Genomic DNA, 12,145 nt, shown 5'->3' on the forward strand with positions numbered 1-12,145 from the left:
TAAGCTTGTGACTCTACAAACGTGTTAGCTGCATTTGCAGTTTGAAAACAAAAGGTATAGCCCTTTCTCGAAACAAAAGGTCATGTTCAGGCAGCTATCTCTACACAACACCACAGTATTCCCACCCCTCGCCTGATGGGACACTTCAAAGATTAGAAACCAGGCAAAGGCCCCCCACACCACTCTGTTGTAACCACACCTACTTTATCCTCACAGGCCCTTCCCCTTCTGGGCTCACTAATGAACTCCAGAGGTCAGTCACTCTAACTCCACAAGCTGAGGATACAGATAGGGAAAGTTTTGAGATCGATATTACTAAGAAGAAGAGATTGATACTACACTTTGCATAATCTTAGGGCCACCACTAAATCCATAGCCCCTCTCATAGTATTATCACAGTGATGTTGGTCTGATTCTAGCGAGATCAGCACACAGATTTGGATAAGGAATTTGATCTTGATTTTCACTTTGACCATTGTAGTGGACTCTGCAGGCAATGCATCATGTATCTGGTAAGCATATATTTTTCAACCTTTACTAGATTAGTGAGTCAGAGGTCTGGCAAAGAGAGCAACAGCAACATGATGACCGTCCCCCTTACAGCTGACCCCTACCACCAGGGAAACGTCAGGATGACCCTGGAGAAGTCTGACCTCTGGAAGTCCTTCCACAACCTAGCGACTGAGATGATAATCACCAAACATGGCCGGTAAGATATTGTTGTTGTCAAATCAATCATCATCATCATGGCTGGTGCCATCTCCAAACTAGCCATTGACTGAGCACATCCCATGTCTCCCATATCCCATTCATTTCTGATATGTAAATCGACAAAACACAATTGAGGTGTGTGCACCAAGGAGTACATTTCTTGCAATTCTGTAGCTTTAGCAATGTAGTGAAACTGTCTCTGCTGCTAGAGTGCTTTTCTTCTTGTGTAAGAATGAGAGAGCACAGTGTTGTGGTCAGGAATTGAGAATATAATACCAATAATAATAAATAATAATAATAGGAAATAATACCATTTGCCCTAACTTACCTCATTTGCACTCACTGTATATAGACTTTTTTGTTTTCTTTTTGTTCTACTGTATTATTGACTGTATGTTTTGTTTATTCCATGTGTAACTCTGTGTTGTTGTATGTGTTGAATTGCTATGCTTTATCTTGGCCAGGTCACAGTTGCAAATGAGAACTGTTCTCAAATAGCCTACCTGGATAAATAAAGGTGAAATAAATAAAGAAAAAATTGTGTGGGATTGTGTGTATCAGGAGGATGTTTCCCCACTGCAACGTCAGTCTATCTGGACTCCAACCCTATGCCAACTATGTCCTCATGGTGGATATGGTTCCTGTGGACAACTTCAGATACAGGGTAAGAACATGTCCACCTTCTTTCTATAATGCATCATATATCATGTCTTATAGACACATTACAATACATTTCTATTTGGAAGCCATACGTGTCACAATTTGGAATATAGTCAGGCATTGTTTTAAAAGGAAACATTGAGATTAAGTAGAAAACAAGCTTGTATATCAACCCCAGCAGTCAGTCTGCATACAGTCCAGACGGTGACACACTAACACCCAGCCAATCACCACACACACTGCATATCAAAGACCATTACTACTTCCTGTTTTTTCTACCCCCGGCTGGAGGTCCAGCCATTTAGCACCCCACCTCCAACTCTCCCCGCTCTAATCAAAGTGAATGGGGAGCAATCACCCCCTCCATGCATCCATTGGCCCTCCCCTCAGTACACTGTTGCTTTTGACCAAATGGCTCCACCGAGAAAGAGTTTTTCCTTTGTTATAGCAGTTCAAGTATATATGTTGGTAGATTATATGCAATGATGTACATACCTTCATGATACTACTCAAGCATGCAGTGATATGCACCACAGATTCCTTACATATCTCACTGTAGAGACTAAGGGTATGTGGAGTTTTTCTGGTGTCTAAATGTCAAGTCTTGGAGTTTGTTTCACACCTGGGTAAATCACATCCCCTCCCCCCTGCTCTCTGTCTCTGTAGTGGAATAAGGGCCAGTGGGACATGGCTGGGAAAGCCGAGCCCCAACTCCCATGTCGGACGTACGTACATCCGGACTCCCCCGCCCCGGGCTCCTACTGGATGAAGCAATCGGTGTCCTTCCTCAAGCTCAAACTCACCAACAATACTCTGGACCAGCACGGCCATGTAAGTAAACCCATCTCCTTCTTTACTGGATCCCCAGCCCACAACGCCTCACAGTCTGAGAGTATACAGTTGTACTGTCGATAAACAATGCTGTTAGTTTTTAATGTTTTTGATATTTTTATTTGACATATAAAGAAATACAAATTACAAATTGAACAGATACATAATTGTATCCCTCTATACTTATTGAACCACCTCCCTTTAACAACAAAAGCAGCATACAAAAATAAAATACATTTACGATTGGAAATAATAATATATAAATATGCACGCACGTACACATACACAAAAAGAAAAAAAATATCACAACATACTATCCCTTCCTTCCCACACCCTTCCGTATCCCGTTGGCCAAAATTCTTACTCATGAACAATAGAAGGCAACTGTTCAAAAAAGGAAATGAAAGGCTGCCATCTCAAGAAAAAGTTATCAGTACATCCTCTCAGAGTGTATTTAATTTTTCTAAGTGTAGAAAAGACATTAGATCTTTCAACCAGGATGATGCAGTGGGAGGTTTGAAGGATTCCCAGTTAAGCAAGATCTGCCGGCGGGCTGTAAGGGAGGCAAGCGCTACAACGTCCGCTTTACTTTTAGTGAGACTAGGCAACAAAGATGGAACTCCAAATATAACTATTAGAGGAAAACAATGCTGTTAGTTCACTCGACCTGTGTTGTATCTGTTCTGTCCCCAGATCATCCTGCACTCTATGCATCACTACATCCCACGCTTCTCTGTGGTCCAGGCTGACAGTCTGTACAATGTACGCTGGGGACACTTCCATTCCTTCTCCTTCCCTGAGACCTCCTTCACTGCAGTCACCGCCTACCAGAACACTAAGGTCCATCTACAAACTCACGTGTTAAGAACATACAAATGGCACACCTACATAATTCACTTTTCGGGAATGAGTGTAACCTAATTTGATGTCTTCATCTCTACTCCTGCTTTCAGATCGCTAAACTGAAGATTGACCACAACCCCTTTGCTAAGGGATTCAAAGGGGAAAACACCCGTACTCATAGCAAGAGGTAGGTATTATTAGAACTATAACACTTGGTGCATGTGAGAATACAAGCAATAGCAAATTTATTTACATTAATTTTTTCCCCATAGGTGTCGATCCAAGAGTCCTGGGGATGCTGCAAAGAAAGACAAAGAAGACAAAGATCCAGGAAACAAAAGTCCTCCAGGTACCAATCAACAATATATGACACTGTTATAATGTAAATGGTTGCCAGCCTATTGGCAGTCTCGTTGATGCAAAACCTTTTCCCCTGCAGACCTCCAGAGGCCAAAACTAAACTGTGAGCCAGAAGAACAGAGAATGACCCTAGGAGCCACAGAGAACGTGGTTTCGGGTAAGGAGGATCTCTTGTCCCCCTGGGCCTTGAAACAGGACCCGTCCCAGAGGCACAGCCTGCACACTGAAATACTGGAGCTCCACGACCACAGACAGGAATACAGCACTGAGGAGCAGATGGTGCCTGGCCCTGCATCTATGTCCTACCAACCATACAGGTACTGTACAACCACCAGGAACACACACTCACACGTTGTAAATTACACCTTGACTTCCATTGTTTTAAAGAAACCCAAGGCTGACACACCACACTCATTTAGAGAGTCACTCTAACAGCCTGCACACCCACATGAGAACTAACATATGCAGAAACAGCACCCGTTATGCCAATAGAACATTCAGTGACTCATGGCTATACTTAACAGGCCATCTATGAAGCAGGAAGTGGACACCTCCATACTGTGCATGAAAAAGTAGAGTGACTGATTTCATTTGTGGGTTGATGTCATGCGATGGCAACAACAACTAAGAGTTCATATCAGTAACCCACTCCATATTTCTCATTGTCTCCAGATCGGTTGAGAATTGCAGACTTCCCTCTCCCTCCTCTATAGTGGAGGATGGTGAATGCAGGCGCAGCTATGAGTCTCACGTTCCAGATGTAGCCACTGTCCCTGGACACGAGACTACCAGACCTGGCCTTGTCAGGGACATGGGTCACCACCACCTCACCTTGGCTCCAGCCATGCCCCAGGACTACAGAGTGTCCCCGGGTCCATCTGCCCATGTCCTCCAAAACCTACCCTGGGAATATGGGTTACAGTTACCCCCTCTATGGCCACTACTCCACTGACCAGGGTATGGGTCAGTGGGCTGAGTGTGGTACTGGACAGTATTCTGGACCGTACTTTCCTCACCACCTGCCCTTCCTCACCAGTCAAACGCTGACCACAGACCAGGGCACCCTCCCAACGCAGTTTTTATCATCATGGCAACATAGCGGCAGAGTGGAGCTGGAGCCAGAACTTAAGTTTGGACAACGAGGCTGATCTGACAAACAGATCAGAATAGCTGACCTCAGACTCACAAAGCGAAGGAGCGGGCTTTCACATTGTGAAGAAAGATACTTGGGACATTTCAGAAAAGTTTCAGAGGGGAAAAGTTGGTGATATTTGTGCATGAGGTCCTAACAAAGATATCTTAATGTGTGTTCTTTGAACTTGTTCTCTGCTATGTTTGTCAAGAGGGGTGTGTGCCATTTGCTGTTCCCAGTCTAGTCATGCCTGCAGTGAAATTCAGCTGAAAGAGCAGAACGCTATGTCAGCGCTATATACTGGACTTAATGGACTGAACCTGCTCTCCTACTGTGCTGGTGCTCCATAGAACTGCCTTTAAATGTGTGTGTGACGTTCATGCTTGTATGATGCATGCTAAAGTATGTGTGTTTGTGATAACTGAGATCGGAATATAACCAAACCTACTGGGTACAGACGTTAGATTAATGTCTAGTTTAGATTTACATCTGGTTGAGTTATCAACAAACGTTAATTCAACGTGAAATCAACAAAATATTTCACCATATCATTGGATTTAGTTTAAAGAAATACGAAATTCCTTTATGTTGATGACTATTCCCCAAACCCAACCCGTTTTCCACATGAATTCAATGTCATCACATTGAGGTTTTTGGTTGAAGTGTGTGTGTTTGTGTGTTTACTCATTAAAGTTATGATAACTGAGATCAGAATATAACCAAATCCACTGGGTACAGACGTCAGTTCAATATCTAGTTTTGATTTAGATTTGGTTGAGTTGTCAACGAAAGTGAATTCAATGTGAAATAAACAAAATATTTCACCATGTCACTGGATTTAGGTTAAAGAAATGCGAAATTCACTTATGTTGATGACTTTCCCCCAAATCCAATCCGTTTTCCACATTGATTCAATGTCATCACATTGAATTTTTGGTTGAAATGATGTGGGAACAATGTTGATTCAACCAGTTTTGCCCAGTGGGAAATGATGTCATGATATTCCAAAATAAATATAATTCAGAATCAACTCATATTCCCATATTGAAACATTTATCTTTATCATACATGTTGTGAATATTACAACTGTTTTCACGCAAGCCATAAGTGATCCAAGGGAAGTCAATGTTTCCCAGGAGACACTGCAGGAATAAGAGATACAGAGGTGAGTCCTTCCCTCCCACAGAAGGACAGCGCAGGCACACATGTAAGTCTGTCATTGTCATAGGATGGTTGGCAACGCAGGGTACAGACGAACATAGAAGGGCACAAAGATTAGTCTTTACCTCTGTAAAACCTAGACCTGACGAAAGAGAGCGAGGGGGAGAGAGATGATCATAAGGCTGGCTGATTTTTACGCCTGTGCCGTAAATATTTAACCGAGAGAGAGAGAGAGAGAGAGAGACCGTCTGCAACTAGCCGATAGGGCTTCTGGGAGCACACTCTACACAAGGCCAGGGTCAGTGGGCCTATCACAAAGCTCCACGTCCTCCTATATACTGTGGAGATGGTTGCAATTATACCTGAGAGAAGATGAGTAAGATAGTGTTAGTTCATTCAGGAAATCAATGTGGACATGGAGTTTATGGAAATGGTCCAAAAATGGAAATTGATCCCAACTCTCAAAAAGTGGTAAGACCTATTTTGTAATGTAAAGAGCTGCAATGCAATGCAATGAATACAATGTATTTCTATCCAAACATTTCAATTAAATATTCATGAACCATTTGGAAGTTATTGTATTATATATTAGCCTAAGCTAAACTGCACAATAGTCCTGAAAATGTATTCACAGAAGATAAACTGGGTATAAAAGTATTATTGCCCAATTGAGAGCATCCTGTCAGGCTGTATCACCGCCTGGTACGGCAACTGCACCGCCCACAACTGCAGGGGTCTCCAGAGGGTGGTGCGGTCTGCACAACGCATCACCGGGGGCAAACTACCTGCCCTCCAGGACACCTACAGCACCCGATGTCACAGGAAGGCCAAAAAGATAATCAAGGACAACAACCACCAGAGCCACTGCCTGTTCACCCCATTATCATCCAGAAGGCAAGGTCAGTACAGGTGTATCAAAGCTGGGACAGAGAGACTGAAAAACAGCTTCTATCTCAAGGCCACCAGACTGTTAAACAGCCATCACTAACACAGAGAGGCTGCTGCCTACATACAGACTTGAAATCATTGGCCACTTTAATAAATGGAACACTAGTCACTTTAATAATGCCACTTTAATAATGTTTACATATCTTGCATTACTCATCTCATATGTATATACTGTATTCTATACTATCTATTGCATCTTAGCCTATGCAGCTCTGACATTGCTCATCCATATATTTCTATATTCTTATTCCATTCCTTTACATAGATTTGTGTGTATTAGGTATTTGTTGTGGAATTGTTAGATATTACTTGTTAGATTTGCTGTACTGTCAGAACTAGAAGCGCAAGCATTTCGCTACACTCACAATAACATCTGCTAACCATGTGTACTGTATGTGACCAATAAAATGTGATATGATTTGATTTATTGGACTGAAGCCCATGCGAAGACTGTGAGTGACAGCTGCCTGATTACAGACAATGGTTGTGATTGTCCAGGACCATTTCCAGGTCTCATTGTGCCAATAAAACAATCTGTTTTAGCTGTACCTAGCCTGACAATAGCCTGAGTGGTTCAGCTCTCCGTGCGTAATCAAAACTGGCGAAGAATAGACCCCATCATTCATTCTGTGCTTTCTGTTGCATTTGATCATGTCAAACAAGTAGAAAATTGAATTCCTCTCCCTGGACAGGACAAATGGATGGACCAGAGTGGAGATGAGGCGACTGCTGTCCCCACTGGCTTCAAGATGTCCACCATTGTTCCTGTGCCCAAGAAAGAAAAGGTAACTGAACTAAATGACTATCGCCCCATAGCACTCACTTCTGTCATCATAAAGTGCTTTGAGAGGCTAGTTAAGGATCATATCACCTCCACCTTACCTGACACCCTAGACCCACTTCAACTTGCATACCGCCCCAGTAGATCCACAGACGGTCACTCTGCCAGAGCTCCAGAATACCTCTGTGGACATGGGAGAACCTTCCAGAAGGACAACCATCTCTTCAGCACTCCACCAATCAGGCCTTTATGGTAAAGTGCCAGACTGAAGCCACTCTTCAGTAAAAGGCACAAGACAGCCCACTTGGAGTTTGCCAAAAGGCACCTAAAGGACTCTCAGTCCATGAGAAACAAGATTCTCTGGTCTGATGAAACCAAGATTGAACTCTTTGGCCTGAGTGCCAAGGGTCACGTCTGGAGGAAACCTGGAACCATCCCTATGGTTAAGTATGGTGGTGGCAGCATCATACTGTGCGGATGTTTTTCAGCGGCAGGGACTGGGAGACTAGTCAGGATCAAGGGAAAATATTAACGGACAAAGTACAGAGAGATCATTGAGGAAAACCTGCTCCAGAGCACTCAGGACCTCAGACTGGGGTGAAGGTTCACCTTCCAACAGGACATACCCAAGAAGACTCAAGGCTGTAATCGCTGCCAAAGGTACTTCAACACAGTACCTAGTAAAGGGTGTGAATACTAATGTTTTTTATACATTTGCGGAAAATTCTAAAAACCTGTTTTTGCTTTGTCAATATGGGGTATTGTGTGTAGATTGATGAGAGAAAAAAATGTCATCCATTTTATGATAAGGCTGAAACTTAACAAAATGTGGAAAAGTCCAGGGGTTTGAAGACTTTCTGAATGCACTGTATATAGCCTCGTTATTGTTATTTTATTGTGATTTTACAGACTGTAAAATATCCATCACTAGCAGGCCTCCACCCAGTACCCTGCCCTGAACTGTCACTAGCCGGCTACCACCCGGTTACTCAACCCTCCAACTTAGAAGCTGCTGCCCTATGTACATAGACATGGACCACTGGTTACTTTAATAATGGAACACTGGTCACTTTAATAATGTTCACATACTGTTTTACTCATTTCATATGTATATACTGTATTCTACTCTATTTTAATCAATGCACATCTGACATTGCTCGTCCTAATATTTATACATTTCTTAATTACATTATTTTACTTTGAGATTTGAATGTATTGTTGTGAATTGTTAGATACTACTGTACTGTTGGAGCAAGGAACACAATCACTTCGCCACACCTGCATTAACATCTGCTAAATAAGTGTATGTGACCAATGCAATTTGTTTTGATTTGATTTGAGAGAGTATGAGGGCAGAGGTGAGAAAGGACATCAAAACATAGGCGAGATATACAACAAAGAGTTACCTTTCTTTGTTTGAAGGTGAATAAAGTGTTTCCTCTCTCTCTGTCTCTCTCTCCACACACACAATAGCACGTACTGAACGCACGCACGCACACAGTCCCACTAAGCCCAAACCAGATGGGATGGTGTATCACTGCAGTATGCTGTGGTAGCCATGCTGGTTAAGTGTGCCTTGAATTCTAAATAAATGTCACCAGCAAAGCAACCCACACCATAACACCTCCTCTTCCATGCTTTACGGTGGGAAATACACATGCAGAGATCATCCGTTCACCCAGACCGCATCTCACAAAGACATGGCGGTTGGAACCAAAAATCTCCAATTTGGACTCCAGACCAAAGGACAAATTTCCACCTGTCTAATGTCCTTTACTCTTGTTTCTTGGCCCAAGCAAGTCTCTTCTTCTTATTGGTGTCCTTTAGTACTGGTTTCTTTACAGCAATTCGACCATGAAGGCCTGATTCTCCTCTGAACAGTTGATGTTTAGATGTATCTGTTACTTGAACTCTATGAAGCATTTATCTGTTCTTGAAATTTTCCGTATTGACTGGCCTTCATGTCTTAAAGTAATGATGGACTGTCGTTTCTCTTTGCTTATTTGAGCTGTTCTTGACATACTATGGACTTGGTCTTTTACCAAATAGGGCTATCTTCTGTATACCACCCCTACCTTGTCACAACACAACTGATTGGCTCAAACGCATTAAGAAGGAAATAAATTCCACAAATTAACATTTAACAAGGCACACCTGTTAATTGAAATAAATTACAGGTGACTACCTCATGAAGCTGGTTGAGAGAATGCCAAGAGTGTGGAAAGCTGTCATCAAGGCAAAGGGTGGCTACTATGAAGAATCTCAAATATAAAACATATTTTGATTTGTTTAACACTTTTTGATTACTGCATGATTCAAAATATGTGCTATTTCATAGTTGTGATGTCTTCACTATTATTCTACAATGTAGAAAATAGTACAATTAAAGAAAAACCCTTGAATGAGTAGGTGTTCTAAAACGTTTGACCGGTAGTGTACATACACACATGGACCTATGTGGACTGCCATACAGTTGCATCCTGCTCCACTATTGTAGAGGGGATAGAGCCTGTCCTCTCTTTCACAGCTCCCAGGGCAGCACTCATCACTATGGACTACACACTCCAACATGGCAGCCGCCAACAGTTAGCTGGAGGTTAGCTGGTAATGGATTGGAGAAAGGCCTGCATCAACCTGGTGCTTTACAGCCTGGGGAGGGGTTGACCATCAACCACAGCCTGATTCATTTAAGGAATTACCACAGAAGCCACTGCTATCAAAGTCCAAATGAATACATTGACTAAGCCTTTAATGACTCCAATTTAATGTGGCGGAGAGCCATACTGCTAAGGAGAGAGAGCAGAGAGGTGAGGCACTTTGTTTGGAAAGCTAAATAAAACAGACAGAACAATGATGCAGAACAGGACATTGAATATGTTTGCATGTGCACAGTAGTCTGTAGCTCATATCCCATTTAAGGTCTTATTCAGGATAAGTTGTTTACATGCACCCTTGATATCCCGCTCATGAGTATCCCTGTATCCATGAATAAACAGAATATTCCTAATTTAAATTAATACGGGTTAAATGAATAGAAACTGATATCTGGACACTGACTGTAGGCCTATAATCTCATATTAATTATGCATTTCTAGATGTGAAATTATAGAACAAATGTTAATTTTGTCTTGGGAACAGGAGTGGAGAAATATGATTTATTTCTTACAGCATCTCTTGAGAAAATGTGAATGTGCGTGTAACACTGTTATGCAAGCAGACAGTATTTCAACCACATAAAATATGCAAACAAGACAAACTGAAGTCTTATCAGAAATGTGTTTCATCGTTTTCTCAGCTTTTTATTTCCTTAAAACCGGGGAAACTGATGACATTTGGACATTTTGCACAGGAACAATCTTTCCATTATTTTGGAGTTATTGTGTTTTCTTGCAGGTCCCTAAATGAAACAGACAACTTTACCGGTGTAGATGAAAACAATATCGCTTATCACCCATGATATGCGAAACTGAGCATGTGCAGACCGCAAAGCAAAAAAACTGTAAACAGGATAAGCTGTTGACATGCCACAATAACCATTCTAAGATCAGCATATCCCAGACATCTTATCCTTGTTTCTCATAACCAGGACGCAAGCTTTTATGTGTTATTGTAAACGGGATATGATGTTTATATGCCTCAACTCAAAAACAGATGACTTGAGTATCCCGAATAATAAGGAGATATTGGTTTGCATGTAGACGTGATCATTGATGCTGAACAGGTCAATGATGCAGGTTGGCGTAGACTGCATTGGACTGTTTCAGCTTCTTGGTGGCAACGGCGAGAATGTGAAGTAGTCTACATGCACCTGCTTGGCTGGGGAGGGACAGCGGTTAGAGACCCATACATTTAAATGGGGGCCCATTCCTGTAAAAGGAAGGTGCAAAAGGGGAGGATGGGGGAGAGGCACACAGCTGCTTCGAATTTGGCGCAAAACAATACCCTCTTGTGGGTAATCACTTTCCCTGTGGTCCTGAGGTATGTGTATGCAGTTGTTAAATCTAGAACATAGTAGGCTTCTGTACCATTTGTTTCAGAAGTATATGGGCCCAGAGACAGTTACGTAATGGCCTTATTTATATCGCCGCCAGTGCAGTGACACTTTGTTTGCGAGACACCCGGCGGCAGTGGTAACCCCAGAGTTGGCCGCAGTCGAGCGCTCATATGCACCTGTTCTTGTGTATAATTGTGAGCATCTGTAGCCACCCAGTCTGCCTGGCGGCAGTGTCTGGAGATGTCATACGCCGAGCTCAAAGAGTAGACAATATCACTTACTACCTAGGCTGCTAGAAGCAGATGCTCTTCAATGTAGTATGGGTTTCTAGTTCAAGGAGTCAGCCACAGATAGGGAGAGATACCAGAAGAGTAGACATAGATACAGATGTCACCTCCAGTTGTACAATGTACTCCCCAAACACCTATATATTTATATATGTATTTATTAAGGATCCCTATTACTCTTCCTGGGGTCCAGCAAAATTAAGGCAGTTATACAATTCGGATGGCATGTGGCTTGTTGGACATTCTTCCCAAATAGCCTGGTCGAGGCTGGATGCCATCTGGTTTGCATACCAACAGGCCAGAGAACTCAAGCATTGCCCTCCATCCCATCTCCTTTCCCCTCCTCCAGCACAGACCACACTCTCTTCTTTCTCACCAAGAAGACCTCACAAATACCTGTCAAAATAGTTTGGAGAGTGTAAAACTAAGCTGGTATT

At 42.5% G+C, this 12,145-nt stretch overlaps 1 protein-coding gene across 1 annotated transcript; it reads left to right on the top strand.

The window, feature by feature from the left end:
• The first annotated feature begins 581 nt into the window (after positions 1 to 581).
• LOC106566453 (T-box-containing protein TBX6L-like) lies at positions 582 to 11,688 on the top strand. Its single transcript, XM_014134511.2, has 9 exons — positions 582 to 709; positions 1,273 to 1,375; positions 2,038 to 2,202; positions 2,896 to 3,042; positions 3,156 to 3,232; positions 3,318 to 3,394; positions 3,485 to 3,722; positions 4,078 to 4,277; positions 11,630 to 11,688. The coding sequence occupies exons 1-9, from the start codon at positions 582 to 584 to the stop codon at positions 11,686 to 11,688; spliced, it is 1,194 nt and encodes a 397-aa protein (XP_013989986.2).
• Positions 11,689 to 12,145: the final 457 nt, after the last annotated feature.

Source organism: Salmo salar, chromosome ssa09, assembly GCF_905237065.1.
Source record: "Salmo salar chromosome ssa09, Ssal_v3.1, whole genome shotgun sequence".
Taxonomy (NCBI): Eukaryota; Metazoa; Chordata; class Actinopteri; order Salmoniformes; family Salmonidae; genus Salmo; species Salmo salar.